Here is a 20,792-nt window from a genome sequence, read left to right as displayed (position 1 = left end):
AAGTACATTTAGGAGGGGATGACTTTTGCCTTGAGATATATATTTTATTTTATTTTACTTTTCAAGGCAAACTTTTAGTTATCTTAAGGAAAAGTTATGCTTATGGGACATACTTTTAGTTATGCCTTAACTAAAAGTGTGCCCCATAAGACATAACTAAAAGTATGTCCCATAAGGTGGAACTTTTCCTTAAGGCATAACTAAAAGTTTGCCTTATAAGGCAAAGTCTATGCCTTAAGGAAAAGTCCCGCCATATGGGGCATACTTTTGGTTATGCCTTAATTAAAAGTCTGACCCATAAGACATAACTAAATGATGCCTTAAGGAAAAGTTCTGCCTTATGAGGCAGACTTTTGGTTATGCCGGAGGCATAACTTTAGTTTTTCCTTAAGGAGTGTATGCCGGATCCGGCATACACGTCCCCTAGCCTTGTCTTGCGAAATTATATTTTTCTTTATGCCTGAGCGGGGTTCGAACCCAGAACCTCAAGTATTCGCCCACCTTTTCAAGCGAAGGGCAAAACTTAAAGACCACAAATATGAGGGGCAAAATTTAAAGACCACAAGTATGAGGGGCAAAATTTAAAGACCACACCAAAAGAAGGGTAATTCGGGCAAAAAAATGGGTAAAATATACTAGACTCAATTTTTATAATATTTCCATTATAATGATTTAAAAAAAAAATAGTTTCTGCTCATTTTTGCCTAAAATAACCGACGGACTTCAGTTGATTTTCATAAAAAAAATATTTAAATTTAAAATTGAAAAATGTCCCTCGATGGATGAAAATCAACAAATAAAATTGAGGAACACTATGAGAAAGACAATTATTTTTCTAAATTTTTAATTTTAATTTTTTTTATTTATTAAGACTGACGGACGTTCGTTGGTTATTTTCGGGCAAAAATGGAACTTTTTTTTTAAAAGGGTTTTTTCTCGATATATTTGACTTTTTTTTTAGCAATGTGTACCTCTAAATGTGAATTTTCGTTAATTTCCCTTTTTCATTTCTCGTTAAATCTAACAAAAAGAGTTCGATGAATATTTTGTTAGAGATTAAAAGTGTTAACATTTGACTAATTTAAAGGACCAAAACTATTAAGTGCATACTTAAGAGACTATGTTTAACCTACTCTCATAGTTAAGGGACCAATTTTATCAACTTATGGTAAACTTAAAGGGCTAAAACTGTTAACTGCATAGTTAAGGGACCATTTATTTCTTTCTTCATTTGACCTTACCACAGCTGTTGACTGCTGTCTTAAAATAAATGGTTTACATGCACTGCCAACTTTGTGTAATATCTGACAATTCTGTACTTGTATAAGCAAACACAAGGGTTTCATTTCATCACTTCACTTATGCATTCTCTCTAGTTTTCCTCTGCAATTGTTGTTCTTCTTTTCAGTCTAAAGGTTGGTTTCTGTACCTTTTGAGTTTTGTATGGAGATGGATTCTTGTAAGTGTTTCATTTTCTACTTTTCGTTAGTACTTGTTTTATTTGTTTTTGTTGCATGATTCTTTACTGAGTTTGTGACATTTATGTGGAGAATTTTGTTTATTGCTGTTCCTCTCTTCAACGAAAGGTTGGTTTGTGTACCTTTGAATTTTGTATGGAGATGTATTCTTGTAAGTGTTTCATTTTCTACTTTTTGTTAGTACTAGTATTATTTGTTTTTGTTGCATGATTCTTTACTGAGTTTGTGACATTTATATGGAGAATTTTGTTTATTGCTGTTCCTCTCTTCAACGAAAGGTTGGTTTGTGTACCTTTGAATTTTGTATGGAGATGGATTCTTATAAGTGTTTCTTTTTTCTACTTTTTGTTTCTAGTTTTATTTGCTTTTGTTGCATGATTCTTTACTGGGTCTGTTACATTTATGTGGAGAATTTTGTTGATTGTTGTTACTCTCTTCAGTGAAAGGTGTTTGTACCCAATGGCGGAGTTATGATTTTCACTAAGGGGTTAAAGAATATAAAAGAGTTAATAAACGAAGAAGCCAAGAGGTTTAAAATCTATTATATTTACATATAAATTATTTTAACCTTGTATATACAATGTAATTTTTCGCCGGAAGGCTTCGGATGAACCCCCTATCCACCACCTACCTCCGTCCCTGTTTGTACCTTGAATTTTGTATGGAAATGGATATTTCTAGTGTTTCATTTTCTACTTTTTGTTAGTACTAGTTTTATTTGCATTTGTTGCATGATTCTTTGCTGGGTCTGTGACATTTGTGTGGAGAATGGTGTTTATTGTTGTTCTTCTCTTCAGCGAGAGGTTTTTGTACCTTGAATTTTGTATGGGAATGGATATTTGTAGTGTTTCGTTTTCTATTTTTATTCTCGTTTTAGTTTTATTTGCTTTTGTTGCATGATTATCTACTGGTACTGTGGCATTTGTGTGGAGAACTTTGTTTTTCTGGGTTTTTGTTAGTAGATTCAGAATTGTATAACCCTGAAGCACTTTGTCCTGCTCGCTCTTTAGCGAGAAACAGAGTTATATTGTACCCAGAATCCTTCCAAAAAGGGCCACATTGAACCTGCTCATATAGGTTAAAGGGGAAAAGTTCATGACTCTAGTGTTTCATTTTCTACTTTTATACCGCTACTAGTTTTATTTTGTATTTGTAGTTTTTTCATTAAGTAGATTCAGAATTATAAAATCCTGAAGCGCTCTGTCCTGTTCGCTCTTTAGCGAGAAGGAGAAAGTTATTTTGTACCCAAAATCCTCCCAAAAAGGGCCACATTGAACCTGCCCATATAGGTTTAAGGGGAGAAGTTCATGACTCTAGTGTTCTGGTGGTCCTAACAAGCTGCTGCTTAAAGAGCCTTTCCTCTAGCTAATTGCTATACTCCCCCCTGTTTCAATTTGTTTGGCTTGATTCGGAGTACGAGGGTCAAACTAACTAATGTTCGGTGTCGGTGTGAATTCGGACATATAATATTCAATGTTTTTGAAATAAAATTTACATATTTAGAAACCACATAAAAAATACTATAAGTCACAATAGTTAACAATTCTCTACCTCCCAAGGTAGGGATAAGGTTTGCGTATACTCTAACCTCCCCAGACCCCACTTTATGGGATTTCACTGGGTATGTCGTTGTTGTATGTTAAGAGAAAAGATCCTTTCACTGTCCAAATAGTAACTAAGACAAACAAATTGAAACGGAGGGAGTAATATTTTATATCTAGTTGATTGACAATGGGTGTATTGTAGTGATTGCGCTAGTGTTTTGGTGGTCCCAACAAGCTGCTCTTTTGTAGAGACTTTCCTCTAGCTAATTAGTGTAATATTTTACGTTGTATTTGATTGGAACTGGGCTTGTTGTAGTGTTTGCTTATTTACTTTCGCTGATCTTTCTATCCCTCCTACATGATTCTGCATTTTGTGTGGAAATCTCTATTTGGCATTCCTTTTTACAACTGTAGAATAGTAAAACCACGAAGCAACTCACATCGGACTATCTGATTTTGGTTCTTTATTTTTATTAGCTTGTTTTCTTGCTGAGCAAAGGATAAGAATGGCATCAGAGTTGATTTCTACAGAGGAAGTGGTGAATACATTGCTGGAAAACTTAGTTGGTCCTCTGTTGCCTTTGAGAACATCCGCCGTTAAGGAAGCTCCCTCTCTTTCTCAGCAGCAGTCTGTAGCCAAACAGGTCTTCTTTGGTTTCCTCTCACCCTTTCCTAAGGATGCGGGTTCTCTCTTTACCTTGTATACTCATTGCATGGTATTCTTTTTGGCATGATTTCTGACCCTTGACATTTGAAAAATATATATACGATATTTTTTTTTTTTTTGACAATGATAACATAAAAATAACTTAGTATTCCTTTTTAACGTAGCTTTTATTTAAGACTTTTGAGGCTATGTTACAGTAACAGTGTGTTTGAATAACGAGATTGGACTTCCGTCTTGTTTCTCAGTTCTCATCAACCTGTTATAAAGTTAGTTCAGTTGAAGGCAATTTAGAAACATTCTTGGAATGGAGAAGATTAATTTGTATGCCTTGAACGTCTTTCACTGTCACCAACACACACCTGAAAGAAACCGTAAGCAGAGAATGGAAATAAGTAATAAACTATATATCTCTTATTTTAGATGAAGGTACAGATGTTCCATGTCCTGCTCTTTCAATGTTGAAGGATACTAATTTGTGATAGATAGCAGAAAAGGGGGAATATATAAAAGAAAGAGACAGAGGTTGAATTGTTTCTACAGTAAACCGGTTAGCAAATTTATTTAGGTTGATTTCCTTGTTCACTTGATGTCCAGCAGCATTACAAATGCGTATAGCCTACTGATGATCTTGAATCTTTTGTTGGTATCCCTTTGTTACCTATAATTTCTTCCTGTATCAAATTTGAGGCAGTATTTAAGATTTTTTATTATCAGTTTGGACACAACTGGTTTAAGATTGAGGCATAGTTGTTATTGCTGTCCGTTAATCGGTTTGCTGCTTCATGTGGCTTTTATCTTCTCCACTGTTTTTGTATATGTACAGAATGTAAGTTTTTTGAGAAAGGTAATAATATAATTGATCATCAGCTCAAAGATTGTGCAGAAACCATATGTACCATTTCAAAAAAGAAAAAAACTCCTCCTTACAAGGATCCTATAGTACCTTTCAAGCATTTAGCATCATTCAGTAATTCTTCTTTACGCCACCAGAAGTGAAACAAAAACAAACAATTCATCTTGATCTTCTGTATTGGGTTGTAGTTATCTTCAAAGCCTCTTCAGTTTCTCTCCTACACAGCCACCACACACGTAGGTACTATTTGCCACCACTTTTTCTGTCTAGCAAATCCTCCAGTACTGTTCCAACATTCTAGTAGCCCTCCTGTAGTCCTTGGCATAGTCCACCTGACTTTTCTCTCTCTCTCTCTCTATATATATATATATATATTTTTATTTTTATTTTTATTTTTATTTTTTATATTGGAGTAATGGATCAGCTTTGGCAACTTTATATAAAATGTAAGTTGTCCAATAAGATTTTCAGTTGACTTTTGAATTCTTTTGCTTCTTCAGTTGCATGCTGTTGTGTTGCTTTACAACTACTACCAGAGGAAGCAAAATCCACAGGCACAATTTTTAGATTTTGAGTCATTTTGCAAGTTGGCCATGACTCTGAGGCCAGTGTTGGTGTCATACATGAAGTTTACGAATCAATCCAATACAACTGGCTCCAAGGACACGGACAATGATCTCTCAGTGACTGAAAAAGCAATCCAAGATGCTTGCAATATATCTTGGGCTTTGGATGCATCAAAAGATGTTCCGTCTATGAACGAATGGCTAATTGCAAAAGTATCTGTCCTACTACTAGACTCTAAGAAAGAAAATTGTTGGCTGCTTTTTGGTTCTGTTACTGAAGGGGTCTGGTCTCTCCTCGAAAAATGCCTTGACCTTCCCACTGCTGAAATAGAAGGTGAGGTGGAGACAAAACATCTACACAAAAAGAAGCGAACCAACATAAGACCAGTGACAGTAGAGCAAAAAGATGATGACTCTGGCTTTCAGCAGCTTGCATTTATAGCTGTCAAGGATGCTACAGGTACGTGAATTTCATAATTATTTGTAATATATTTCTTAGATTGGCAAAAGTATTGTCCTCGACTGTTCTAGGTTAACCAGACAATCATAAGTTGATTTCGTAAGTTCTTAGAATGCCTTTGCTTGGACAAGTCTCTTAAGTAGAGTTTTCTCATGCCTGAGCAGAGAAAGAATTGATCGACAGAGCATTGACCTAGGCAGTGCGATCTTTCTGTTCTGTTTTATAAAAATGAACTGCTTGAGTTACAGGTTTGTCCTGATTTAGGGAGCGTTGTGTCATGTATGATACTTTGCTTGACATGGAACAGGTATTTCTCGGTCTGACCTTATGGTTTTGGAGGAGCATGTGGTATATTCACTAACTAAAGAGAAGACATCCTCTTGCTTTTACATCATGCAATGTACCCAATCAGCCAATCAGGACAATCAAAATCCTGTCAAGGAGACTCTCAAGAGGTTAGTTCTTGCCATTTAACTGCTTTGTCTTAGAGAATAATTGTTTTTTTTTTTTCCAATTTTTTATCAAGGGTATTGTAAAGATGGGCTTTTTTCGATAAGAACTCTTGTATCTCCAGTCTTAGAATAGCTCATTTGTTTGATGACACTGCTACTTTTTTTTTTTTGAAACTGGTACTATAAGATGATACTGCTACTTTCTTGTGAAGAAATGATGTGATGGTTCCCCAAGTTCATCAAGATTTACTTTCTTTGATAGAATCATGTGAATCAGTAGAATGATTCATTTGTATACACTCTTGTTAGCTGAAGAGCAACTCAAAGTTGGCATTAACTATGCCGAGTTTGAAGATTGTAATTTCATGTTGTGTTTTTATGAGTCTAACATTGATGAACTTACAGTCAAAGAACAAACCCTAATTTTTTTTGATCAGGTAAAAATATTTTCATTCATAATCATTCCCACAACGGCTGTATACAAAGGGTATACCAAAAGATCAAGAATTTACAAAATATGATTCTCTACAAACTCCCCCCCCCCCCCCCCTCTCCAATCCTCTATACAACTAGGAACTTTTTGTTTACACCAAAAGTAAATAAGAGAACGGAGGCTACTCCTCAACTGAGAGAAACTCGACTCTACTCCTTCAAAAGCTCTCCTATTTCTCTCTCGCTCCACACTACCCACATTAACGCAAGCGGTACCACGTTCCAAGCCCTTCGTCTTCTCCTCCTCTGGCTCTTCCACCTGAACATCAAATCTTTCACATTTATTGGCATTACCCAATGTGTGTGAAACCACCTAAACATATCCCACCATAATCTCATGGTAAGCCTGCAACGTAGAAGAAGGTGATCTATGTCCTCGCTCGTCTCCTTGCACATGTAACACCAACTGACGTAGACAACTTTCCGCCTTTTAAGATTTTCTACGGTCAAAATCACCCCTCTAGAGGCTAGCCAATTGAAAAAACAAACCTTTCTCGGCACACTTAGAACCCATATTGCATTACATGGGAAATCAACTAACCAAAAGTTTCTCATAAAAAGACTTCACAGAGAACACTCCATTATTTCCCAAGCCCCACCACCACACATCGGGATTAACCGCCGGATTGACTTGCCTGTGAAGTAAGTCTGTCAATCTAGGAAACTCACTCACTTCCCAATCTTGAAAATCTCAAATCCCAAAAAGTCTTTCCACCTTTTGTCCCCCTAATCTATTGAATTGTCAAGTCTCTTTGGCAAGATATTATATAGAGACTGTGGAATTCATCCTTCAAGAAAATATTCCCACACCAATTGTGTCCCCAAAAGGATATACTCTCTTGTCCTACCTTGAATGATATATTTTCCGGGAAATAATCCCATCCCTTCATGATATCCCTCCACAAACCACACCATAAAAGCAAGACAATATCTCTAATTCTCCAACCCCAACTGTGATCCCATACTTATCAACTATGTAAAGTCAAAAGGCATAATTGCTTATATAATTTTTGAATAGCATTGATTCATATATTCTAGTACTGTTGCTACTAGAAAAAGTAAAGTGATAACTGTTTTATCTCTGTAGTTTACAAGGCCCACTGGTGAAAAGGAGTTCTGGTGGTTGGTCCACTACAGAAGTAGTTGAGCACTTTCATCTGCTTCCCTATGCCAGTATCATGTCAGCCTTTTTTCTGAGGTATCTTCATTTTCAATTGGCCTTTGTTTGTGGTGAGCTTTCAGTATATCTTGCTTTATAGTCATTTGGTGCCTGACTTAATTGAGTTATAACTTAATGTGTCTCTGTCTGTCTCAGCCATATTTATTTAGTTCCTTATAAATAAAAGACTTTCAGCCACATCATAAATTCCTTCAGCTTGAGTATCTTTAGATACTACTGAATCAATCTTTATGGTACTGTTCATATTTTAGGTTTTTGTTCTTCAAGTTGTTACATGTCCACTGAAATTGAACCTTGATGCTTGGGCCTAGTCGGTCTTGCAGCAGTCTACATGCCTACTTGACAACTTTGTGCGATCAAATTGACGAAGGCCAATATATGCATAACTTATATTTTGTAATTTTGCTTGATTCCTTTAGGCCTAACATGCAATTGAACAAGACTAGTAAAGTAAGGAAAAGATAAGGAAATTAGTCCTGAATAAGGGAAAGCTAAACGAACATCATACGAAATAAATTAATCCTACCTTTATTTAAAGAATTTTTTTTCTTTTGATAACCGAGAAAACCCTGGCTAGTGGCACTTGGTTTGAAACTCGGCAGATATGGCCCCGTTCCACCCTTCTCCACTTAAATACCGTATGTGGCAACATTTGAACCCATGTTGTGCGCCTAATCCACATGTTGCAAGCTGCAATGTTACCACTAGACGAAAGCCTCGGGGGATGTAGAGAACTATATTGATTATGAGAATCAGAAACAAGTGATTTATTTAGGTAACTTGGCACTAATTCATCATCAAATTTCTCGTCGCACGGGGCTTGCCTTGTTACCTCTCTGTGTGGTTTTGAGCTATTTTCATGTCATCAAAAAAAAAAAAAAAAAAAATGTATCTTAATCGTATATAACAAAACTTGTAAGATTGAGCTATTCTCAGTTGAATGATGTGTTATGGCGAAAGATTTAGTCCTCTTCAGCTCTATTTCTGATCGGAGCATACACTGTATATAATATATTTATGTTGATTGACCTGATCAAAATATATACGTCCCTTGAGTTAAGTGGGGGAGTAGTGCGAGGGATAGGGAGAAAGTTGGGAGCCAGGTAAGATGTATGCATATGTATATTTTACTGTACTGCAGGTTCTTGTGTGTTCCAACTGTTGGTTTGTGTTATAAGAGGTTATGGGACTGGAATTTATGGTATTATGTTGGTCATCTGTTCAAGTTCTCTTGAGTTTCTTTCCCTTTAATTTATTGTGACAAAGAAAATAAATCGGGTGGTGGTTCTTGAAGTAGCAATAAGTGAAAGACTTGGTCTTGTCATGTATTTGCTTATGTTACGTGGCTAGCTGTATGGAAGGTATCTAGACTTCTTTATGAGCTTGACCTTTTCTTGCAAGTACTAGGCAGCTAGTTCTGCCAATCTTTCACCATTCTGCAAAAGGGGTACTGTTTTTATGCCTTCTCCTTTTTTCCGGATTAATATTTTGATAGGTATAAATCAAAGCTCCTGAGATTTAATCCCATCCGTGTCAGTTTTGTTACTTTTGGAATATGTTATCTTCATTTCCGAGTTTTGTTGGCGCACTTTAAATATCTGTAAACTGTATTTGAGTTTTATTTCAGAAGTTTATTTGATATCAACCCATTTTATTGAGAACCTAAACCCCATTTGCTACAAAATATTTGTAGTAATCATTCTCATTCCTTTATATATGTTACACACATAAGTTTATTTATATTCCAATTCTCTTAGCAGGTAACACATTCTCCAATTTAGTAATGTACAAGCTAGTTCTAAAATGCAGATTCTCTTGAGAATGTCAAGGGAGTTGATTGAATTATATCAAATTACATGTACTAATATGTTATTTGTTTGTTATATAAACAAGATAGCAAATAACCCAGATCTACAAAAACTTGTCTTTCATTCCTTTATATTACACACTGTATGAGGTTAGCAGGTAACACACTTTATTGACAAGCTACCAGAAAATGATGCAGAGATTGAAGTTTCTCAAATTACATGCACTAATATGTTATTTGTTTGGAGATAGGCTCAAATACCTTTATTGACAAGCTACCAAAATGATGCAGAGTGAGGATATAGCGGACAATCGTGAAAAAGCAGTTTCTGAGAGCAGAATCTCATTGTTTGATCAAAACGTGGCAACGTAAGCATCATGAGTGCTAAAGGTTCACACAGTGCTTGCAGTATTTTGGTCAATGACAATAATGACAGAAATGCCAACCCTGCAGACTCTTTTAGTGCAGAGGTTGTTGCCAATAACAATTGTGAAAAGAATACAGGGTACCAGAAAGATTTTGTGAAGGAAAATGATGTGCACCATGAAAGAGTGAGTGCCTATGGGAGTTTTAGTGGTGAAGCCAAAGAGGCAAGTGCTAGTAAAGGATGGCAGAGCATAGGGGAAAAGATAGAAAAGATGGAAGCAAAGACACCTAATGAAAGCTTAGTTGGAACCAAGTCAGACCGTATAAACCTAGAAATTTCAGAGGCAAAAGATGGTGATGGTCCCCTTGAAAAAGTCAGTCATTCTGCAGTTGGTCAAGAAGTAGATGGCTCCCATAGGATAAGGAAAAGTGAAGAAGCTGGAAGAGATTGTTCAATTAGAAATAAAGAAATTGTAGATTTCAGTGGTGATAAGCTAACTGGTGTCAACTTGGAATGTTTAAATGATACAAGTAACAACGTACACCATGAAAATATCCGAGACAATGAAGATTCAACTGCGAAAGAACCGTGTGCTAACATCAACCGCCCAAGGACACTAGAAGAGAAAGCTGAGGAGCTGGTGAAATCCACTAAAAGCTGTGAAATCAATGATTTTAATGATAAAGAGTTAGCTGGTGCTTGTCGTGAACCTTTGGAGGTGCAAATGAATGATGGTTATTCTAGTTCTCCTACCAGGCCTCAGAGGATGGATATTGATGCATGTATTCCCTGCTCCAAAAATGGAAATAACAGTAAGGATTGTAAGCTTACCACAGAAGTTTATCAGCACCAGAACAAGAGGATGAGGGAGAGTGGTGGAGAAATCATTGGAAGTGGCGTAATTTGCAAGGTAGACAATTTCAGTTAATGTAGTAAAAGTTTTGGATTTACGATGCATTACTCTTATTTGTTCTTATTAATCCTCCCTTTCTTTTTTCAAGAGCATTCATGAAATTTTCCACTTGGGATGAGTTAGCGATCATATTTTAAGCGAAGGAAATTTCATCTAGATATTGCAGAATTTTATTATAATACACCTCTTTTCTTCTTTTGCTAAAGTTTTTACAGTTGTGTATTCTTTGCGGGTCCCACAGCAGACATTAATCCATTCCTTTATAAATCTGTAGTACATTCAGCTGCAGTTCTTAGTGATAGTATTAGTAGTACAACAACAACATACCCAATATAATCCCAGCAGGTGGGGTCCGGGAGGGTAGAGTGTGTAAAGAAATAGATCATGGGCCTAACTCAACCCCAAAAGGGAGGATTGCCCAAGTCCATATAAGGAGTCCAAATGGTCCTCATCCCATCGATGTGAGACTTAACACCCCGCCTCACGCCCAGGGACGGACATCTGGAGTGTGTACAATTTAATATGGGGGCCCAACATCGTTAAATCATGAATTGGGATGGCCTATAAAGAAATAGATCCCTTACCAAATAACAAACATATAAGGAGTCCAAATGGTCCTCATTTTGGGACTTAAAAAGAAGTCAAAAGAATTGGATGGACTAAATTGGAGGGGAATCTGTCTAAAATAAGGCAAAGGTGGAGGTTTAAAGTTAAATTGTTTTTATTCTTTTTTGGGAAGGACATACGAAGGAGTAACGAACTTTGCTTTTTGGAAAAAAGTAGTCAAAAGAATTGGATGGACTAAATTGGAGGGGAATCTGTGGTGGAGGTTATAGTTTTATTCTTAGGGAAGGACATACAACTGCTGCTTTCTTTTGGATGATGGTGGTTTCCAGGCCAGCTTGTGCACACCTGACTATTCCACTGGGTACTTGTTATCTCCCACTAGCACAAGTACTGGGTAACTCTGCCTACCAAGGCTTGGGCAGATGAGAAGAAATCACTTAAGTGTTTTTTTGCCATTTGGACCTGAAACCTCACGGTTCTCCACCCACTTCATTGACCGCTAGGCGACACCCTTGGGTGCCAACTTAAGTTGATGGATGTCATTATTTTTTCCTGGAGATGGGAAGAGGGGTCTTCATTCTTCATTATATTGTCATATTTGATACCAAGCCTTATTTGCAGGCACCAAGAACTGATGAGGGGAAGGCTGATAAAGAGTGTGGCCTTTCCGCTACCTCACCCAATCAAAATGGGATTTCTGTGGCACATACTGCACTTGTTCCTTACAAGCATGAATCTATGGATATAGGCGATTTACCAACTGTTTTGGCTTCAAAAGAGAAGGCTTTGACACAAATTTCCCTGGACATTCTTCTTCATAAACGAGAGAAACTGGTAATTTAATGTTTGGTATCACATAGAGTATATATGGTCAAGCCGTTCTCAAAAAGAGTATATGTGGTCAAGAGCCTTGTCATTTGTTTATTTTATAATGAATGTTGCAGTTATTCCTTGATCTATTTAAAGCTGAAAGTCAGTGTTCAGGAAGTTTGGAGATGTCCCTTTTTTGTGTCAGGTCTTATAGACAACAGAGCAATGGATTCCGAACTAAAATCCAATTGCGGCTCTTAGCGATATACTTGTGCCTTTTTCCAGATCTATGCTAACGAGTTGATAATTCAATTTATTATTGCTTATATGGCCACATTTATTTTTCCTTATCCCTTCGATCTTCTTAAGTATATTTTAGTCTATCTTAATTCACTGGTTTTTCATCTGACTTCCATTTAATCCAATTGAGAAACTAAGTTCACCCATTAATTCCTCAAGTTGGACTGTTGTAAGACGAAGACTATGAATTGTGATGTATATTTTACCTGACCAGTTAAAACTTGTGTCAATGTATCAAGAATTTCATCCTTCAAAATATAGTCGGTAATTTGTTCTGGTCCTTAGCTATGTACTTTTAATGGGCCAAAAGTCTTGTGGGGTTTTCCTTTGGTCTGTTATTCTTTCTGAATTATTTACTATTTGTTTTCTTATTTCCATTATAGAGATTCTGTGGAGTAACTTTTTAATCTCATTAGTGGAGCTTACACTTTATTTGGCTCTCAGTTATATCCATTTGCATTCATTTCTTTGCAGTATCATCAACAACTTAAAATAGGAGATGAAATGGCATTATGTGATAAAAGTATTCAAAGAATCTTTGAAGGTATGATTTCTATCTCAGGCTTTAGTAGCTTCATTTTGTTTCAGTTTCTTTGTGCTAGCTTTACTCTGTTTACATGTGCGGTTCAAAATTATTTTCTTCTGTTTGTTGTTTGTTTTTCCTCCCTCTCTTGTTTGGTTTCATTTTTTTTTTTTTTTTTTTTTTTTTTTTTTTTAGAAATGGAATGTGAATGAACTAAGTTTCTATCCCAAATTAGTTGCCTCTTATCTCCTTATAGACCCATTTTGTTCCAAGCTGACATGGTGAGTGTGTAGTGGGCAGGTCTTGGGAATGAAGGCAACTGCTCCATTTTTTTACCTCAAGTAATTAAAGTTACTTTATCAACCATTATCATGTGAGATTCATCATAGTTAGAAGACTCTTACCATTGTTTTTCTTTTTTCAATAGATGGTTGCAATAAATCTGCACCCACAACAACTAGAAATATATCAATATTATATCTTACATCGTAAGTGTATTGCCAGTTGTATGGACTTTAATAACATGCATGACAAAAGACCACATGGTGCTTTTGTCAAAACTACAGCAATTACAATCGTTTGTTTTCTTTCTTTCTTAAGCAATCAGATACAGCATATATAAGGTGATGCAAAAATATAAAAGGTTGAAAAAGGTGGTGGATAAGTTGGTCACCCACAACAACTAGAAAGATACCAATATTATATCTTACATGGAGAAAGATGGCTCGGGTGGATTAAATTTTGCATCAGCACTGTTAGATTTTCTGTTTTGGTGAATGGTGAACCAGTGGGCTTCTTTCCCTCAGAAAGGGGACTCAGTGACCCCCTCTCCCCTTCCATTCATCTTGGCAATGGAAGGTTTTGAGTTCATACTGTAACTGTTACGCATGGACAAAAGACGACATGGTGCTTTTGTCTTTAGGTTTGAAAGTGAATTGGGGGAAAAGCAATTTGTTCCCTAATAAAATGGAGATATTCTGGGATGTAAAGTGGATAATATGCCTACAGTCTATTTGGGCACCTAGTGCCTATCAAGATCGAAGGCTCAATACTTGTCTTTTAGACATATTCTTATAAATTCAGTGTTAGCATTATAATGTCACTATTTAATAAAATGAAGAAACCGAAGAGATTAAAGGTTATAATCTGGTTAAATGGGAGAACTGAAAAGCAGAGACAGTGGATTCACGTAACTCAATTTATTAACTTAATAACAAAATGAGAGAAATAATAGTAACTCCCAGTAATGTAATGATCTATGGGGTTGGGGTCTGGAGTCAGAAACATCAACCATAAACTAGACATGAAGTAGAAATGTCATTTGTCAGTGATTGTTGGCCAGGGTTATGAGTACTAAATGATTGGAAATGGAGAGAGTGGCCCATAGAAGAAATAGGGATGTTTCCTGGCACCAACAATGCACCTGAATTGATGGAAAATATAAATCAGCAGGGCTTACAAAATGGAAAGCGATGCAAAACAACAGACGCAAAAGCTTGTGGAGAAAGGTTTGGAGAAACTTAGCACCAACCAAATGCTTTACATGGTTGGTTGCTGACACATATGAAGAAAAAAAATAATAAAGTGTGGGAAAACAGAAGAGACCAACAACCATTTATTTTTGCCATCCCATACTAAACAAAAGTATATTGCAGATCTGAAATAGAGGCATGATCCACATGCAATAGTAGAAATTTTGAAAATAGGTCTAATTCCACAAGGTAGAAATTGTATCTTTATTTCTGGTGTAAAGAAAAAGATATAGAAGGAAACAAAACAGTTGGTAGAATTATTGATCTCTGTAAGTATTTCTCTTGTTTTTCTTTTAAAGGTCCCCAACATCCTGAAGCATTTTCCAAAAAAAAATAAAAAAATAACAAAATGAGAGGAATAAAGTTACTCCCTTAACGATCGAAGTACATCAACTATAAACTTGACATAAATAGAAATGTCATTTGCGATGCCATATGAGTACCCATTACCCAAAATAATATAAATTTAATCAAACAAATAAAATTATAAAGATGCCTAAACAAAAGTATTGGAGTGTAGGTGGTCTCACCAAAAGTAGAAAGCTGTAGGAACTCTAGCCCATACGTTGACCGCCCTGCACCTGACCGTCTGCTAAATCTGACATCATTTAAACAAACGATGCCCGAGTATTGGAGTACTCAGATATGCGGCATAGCCGCCACTCGTGATGGGGCAAGAGTTATACAACTATATATATGTAAAGAAAATAATGAGCACATGAAAGATAATATAAATAAGCGATTAATTTTATTAAAAAATTAAATGGAAGCATTTAAATTTATCCCAAATGCCCAAAATGAGCATAAATCTATTATGACATTATTATGATCATTAAAGTGTGTCACACGTCATTATAGTTCGTAAATTCAATATTTGTATCTCAAGAGTCTCACAAACCTAGGTGAAGAAATGCATCGGGATACCATCCTCGAAGTCTGACGTACTCTCTCGCAAGACAGGCTACATGTAATTCATCGGGATACCATCGTCTAAGTCTGACATACTCTCCCTGGCAGATAGGCTACATGTAATGCATTAAGGATCCAAGAAGTCCAATCTACTCTCCCAACTGGATTGGCAAAAAAATATATATTTATCTCATTTTGTAAAATCATGGCTTGTAGCCAAATCGCATTTCTTTGTAATGCATCAAGGATCCAAAAAGTTCAATCTACTCTCCTGACTGGATAGGCGTCGTATAATTTTCTCAACGTAACTTATCTCAACTCATGGCATGTTAGCCGAACTCCTCTTTCTTTAGTTCGTTTAACTCATCTCGTTACTTTAAATGAAAAGCAAGGGGAAAGAGGTATAATACTATTATTCGAAGCATATGATAAGTTTATAACCAACAAACTGTGAGAAGTGTAGAATCGATGTAGAATTTGCCCAGTAATCATAGACACTCGGTATAAGATTCAACACTTGGTTATAAGATTCAACACTTGGTCATACCAACATTTCCAAAGAGTAAACCATGTACGCTTGTCCCGCACGTGCATGGAATCTCATTTAAGTTATTATTAGACGTCATGAGTTAGCTTTGTAAACACACAAGAAGCTAGAAGCCCGACATACCCCAAAGTCACTTTAATTTAGCTAAAGTCGAGTTGGTCGTCCCAATGATATCTACAACTTCAATCTACATATAAGAACTCATATTTATTATTAATAAAGTATCCTCACAATATAAGTTTAGTCTATGAAGTGTCCGACACTTAGATTAAATTCTCAAGGTTTCCTAAATTAACCCATGTTGGTGATATCATTCTCAATAACTTTAAGGACCTCAATAATGGTTGTCATGCTTTTTCTCGAGCCGAGGTCTTCAAGTCTCAACATCACTATTCCTATCCTCCCCAAAGCGCAGGGTTAATAACAATCTAGGGTTACACATTCATGGTCACTCCAACAACCAATCAACTCGAATAATATCTTTCACAACCCACTATAACTGGGATATATATCGGGTATGTTGTGCTTGTTGTAATAATGGTGTAGCTATCTTCATTTGAGTCGTTAAAATTCAACATTCAAGTCTCAACATCACTATTCCATCTTCTCCTCCACCAAACGACCAACACCATTAATAACAAGCGAGGCTTACACATTTATGGTCACTCCAACAACCAATCAACTCGAATAATACCTTCCACAACCACAAATACTCATAAATAACTCATATATATATCATTTACTCCCTCCATTCTTAAATTAAAGATATGTAGAATGTACCAAAATACCCTTTAATCATGTAGTTATAAACATGTCATGTGGAAAGTTGGAATTAAAGAGTTGCCAAAAAGGGAAAGATGCATTCTTTTTTAAACGGACTAAAACGGAAAGTCAGACAAACAAATTGAAACAGGGAGTACAAGTGTAGAAACTACCTTCTTGAAGAAACCCCAAAATTCAACTTTTGGGAATTTTTAAAGATCCGTAGAGTTCTTGTTGAAACCTACCCAATTCAAAGGTGTAATGGTATTAATATGGGCATTTACTAATCCCAACTAACACAAGTTATTGATAGAAATTTACCTGAAGCCGTTAGAGAAGGAGGTTGGCCGAGAGCTCTTGAAAAAACCACACTTAGCTCCATTCGTTGCCTTTACAAATTGTGAACTGGTTTTCATTCTTTTCCTTTGGCCGGGACCCCGCCTAATGGGTAAAAATCTGTTGTCTTCAATTCGTGACCCAAATGGTTTAAAATGTTATATGCATCACTGAAACATTTTGGTCCTTTTTAATACTCTCTGGTGTGTTGCACCAATTCCCCCTTTCTTTGCCTTCCTTTTTATAACTTTATCACCCATTTGAATATGATTAATAATTTATACTTCGTCCATATACCTCCTAATCATATACATAAGTATTAACATGTCCGAAGATATTTTTCTTAAACCATCATCGTTGTTGGTACAATAACAAATATTTCCTATTTTCGTTAGCCCGCTTAAAGTGTTAAAATTAAATCAAAATTTTCAGGGACGCTACAGCTTTGACTAAAATGGTTTCATTTTTCTTGTTTTTTTTTCTTCTTTCCTGTGTTGGAGAGGTAAGGGCGACAGCATAGTTGTGAACTATTATATCAGGCTTTTGTGGCCAAGTTTCCTTGTGGAGGTTTTGATTGCTAGTCAAGTTTTGGTAGTTTCTTGGAGTTGTGAACTACTCAAAACCGCTATATCATGAACCAGTGTTATCAAAAGCGAAAAGCGCAAAAAAGCTCTAAGGTCAGGTGGGGCTTTAAGCGCAAAGCGCAAAAAAAACATGGGCTATAATGAAAAAAAGCGCAATGGTACAATAACACAAATATATATACATTTAGTCCAAGATTAATAATAATAAACATGAATAACAAATATATGGACAAAGAAATTGTAAAAATATTACGATAAAGTGAAATATCAATCATCTAGTGTCACCTCATCAAGAGACACTCATTGGCAAGGAAAAGTATGTCTTAGAGCCTTGATGACGACACTGAAGCGCACATAAAGCGAGGCGAAGCGCTCAACATGTTTTGAGCCTCGCTTTAGGGCTTAAGCGCGCCTTTGATAACACTGTCATGAACTTGATCTAAATTTCTGCAGGTCAATGTTCTCATGTTATTTTAATGCCTTGTAGGTGGCAAAGACAATTTGCCTCTAAAACTAGATACAGTATTGGACTTCTCTGAAGAAATGCGCTTGAAGGATAGAGCTGCTATCCAAGAAGGCCATCAACCTGACGAAGAGCTTGGCGTGCTTCAATCTATGAGTGAAAGGAAATTGTCCAAAGCTGTACGCACTCCAAGACGTGCATGCCAGGCATGTGTTGACATCAGAACTTTCTTCAATTTTATCTCCTCTTTTATTAGTGCTTGTTCCATGCTTTATAACTTGATCCTTTTCATACAGATTATTGATGTCTTGTGCTCTTGGTCAAGCATCATGTCTGATAATTTGTCCCTGTGCCCCTTAATGTGTTGGTCGATCCTTAGGAAATGCTTGTGTTTATCAATATTATCAGCATATTCTGTGTTCTCTTTCATGATCGCTTACATATTTCCATTTTCTGATCAGCATCTTATGAAGCATTTACACCTTATTGTCATTTCCCCCCCACTAAATGCAATGGTTTTTCTTTTGGCAGGACTTGTATCAAATTTGTTGTGTGAATAACTGGATGGTTCCATCATATAGTCAGTCAGCAACAGATGGTACGACATTTTACATTGATGCGACTTTTTCTTTTCTAATAAAGATGGTGTGACTGACCATGGATTGTTGGCGGTTGGACTTGAAAGCGGGCTCGACTATGAATTTGCATTAGGCAACGTATCCATTGGAATTGGAGGGGAAAGTTAGGGGTCATATAAGGCTAAGGGTGAGTTTCAACTGTTGAGGTACCTTTTGGGTTAAAACTCAAGAGGAAAAACCGTGAAGCATAAAAGCCTTTGGGCTTGGGCCGTGACCGACAGTTGAGAACATCTGGTTGCTGATCGTAGAGAGAAAATGTTTCTTGAAATAAAAAGATGGCAGTAAATGTTCCTTTAAAAGAATACAAAAAGACATGAACTTAATTTTCCTTTTGGCCTGTTGGACCCTGATGCTGACTTATCTTATCACCCGTAAAAAATGACAAGATCACACCATTTCTATTTGCACAAGCAGTTACAAATCAGTTTATTCTGTTACGAGACTAGGAGTAAATAGGTCTATACTTTTCGCACTTTATTCGTCTCCCAGGCTTACGTGCTTTTACTGGTGGATGTTTATGCATACTTGCTCTGACTTTCTCACTGGCACTTCCCCTGCAACTTCTGGCACATCACTCATACTTTTCTACTCTGCTGACCTTGTCTTGGGTTTCCTTATGTCATCCAAAGATTCTTTTCAACCGCATCCAATGAGCGGTTTGACAACATAAGCCTCATCTTCAACCATATCATGTGATGATTCTTTCATGTACAGCCCTTACCTACCCAGACCTTTGCTTCACATCACGTTATGATTTTGAAATACGATGTGATTCCCCATTTAGGCATTTTAGTACAAATACTTAATAAGTCAGGTCAATTTGGAATAGGTTAGACAACTTTGTTAAAATATAGTAATAAGAGTCCTTTTTGGATTTGGTAAGACAACTTTGTTAGAATGTTAGTTTTTTCCTTTGATTAATCCTTTGGCTTTTTATTGTTCATTGACCCAAAAGAACAGCATCTTTTAACATGAAACCCACTTTGGACATTTCCTTCCCATGATAATTTCTTCATTTTGTTCTGTGAACTTCCTGCATTGACTCCGTTTCTTTTGAGCCGAGGGTCTATCGGAAACAATCTCTCTACCCCGAAAAGGTAGAGGTAAGGTCTACATACATCCTACCCTCCCAGACTCCACTTGTGGGACTACACTGGGTATGTTGTTGTTGGTTCTGTGAACTTCCTAATATTTTGTTCTATTTTTCTATCAGTGCTGTGCTACTGAACATACTGCATTTAAGGGGGGTTTCATCTGTTGGACAAGCTAGTAATACCTATTTGTTGTCTGAAACACAGTTTCCCGTGATAAAAAGGAAACCCGAAATTTCCAATTTTGGCTGCTCACAACCTTATAGAATCTACTTTTATGACATTTAATGGTATTCATTCCTTAAAATTCCAGATTCAATTAATCTTTTGTGTTCACCTTCTCATAGGTGGATTTAATGCTATAGTTACTGTAAGGGGGCCTAAATTTCTTTGCTCTTGTGAGAGTGATCTGCAGCCCAGCTCCTCTGAAGCACGCGAGTCGGCTGCATTTCAGATGATTACCAATCTACAGCCAAAAGCGGACAACGCCCATTAGATTGCATGATAGCAAGGAAACATGAACACCCAACATTTTCAAATCCTATTAATGGTGACCATACTATTAATTCCATAGTACTGTATTGATTTCACTGTTGTCCAGAAGCAATTTATATGTGCCTTTGAGCTGAAATTTCTTAGAATTTCAGTTGTTTGCATCACATATTGGTGCTTTGAACATTTATTAAGGCCAAATTCACAGACGACCCCTTGAGGTTGGCTTTAGTTTTCATTTTGACACCTCAACTAAGGTCGAATACCTATTGAATGCTGATGTCTATTGAACACCTCTATGTGCTGCCAATATTGCCCAAGCTTAACTTAGCATTCTGGTTATCAGTTATTATGCTGGATGTTTGAATGAACATGGAGTTTGCAAACTATATGCTGCCAATAAGGGGGTTTTCAGTACTACCTAAGTACTGGTCTATAATACAAAGTTGTTACCTGTTT

The 20,792-nt window shown here is 36.5% G+C and overlaps 1 protein-coding gene across 1 annotated transcript; it reads left to right on the top strand.

Moving 5' to 3' along the window:
- Positions 1–1,588: 1,588 nt before the first annotated feature.
- LOC132038250 (uncharacterized) lies at positions 1,589–20,643 on the top strand. Its single transcript, XM_059428940.1, has 12 exons — positions 1,589–1,629; positions 3,500–3,666; positions 5,043–5,568; positions 5,876–6,023; positions 7,600–7,770; positions 8,016–8,142; positions 9,856–10,776; positions 11,968–12,180; positions 12,901–13,000; positions 18,137–18,318; positions 18,644–18,710; positions 20,189–20,643. Exons 1-12 carry the CDS (start codon positions 1,614–1,616, stop codon positions 20,335–20,337), a joined length of 2,787 nt encoding a protein of 928 aa, XP_059284923.1. The 5' UTR covers positions 1,589–1,613; the 3' UTR covers positions 20,338–20,643.
- Positions 20,644–20,792: the final 149 nt, after the last annotated feature.

Source organism: Lycium ferocissimum, chromosome 11 (assembly GCF_029784015.1).
Source record: "Lycium ferocissimum isolate CSIRO_LF1 chromosome 11, AGI_CSIRO_Lferr_CH_V1, whole genome shotgun sequence".
Taxonomy (NCBI): Eukaryota; Viridiplantae; Streptophyta; class Magnoliopsida; order Solanales; family Solanaceae; genus Lycium; species Lycium ferocissimum.
This window is presented reverse-complemented; position numbering and strand designations above follow the sequence as displayed.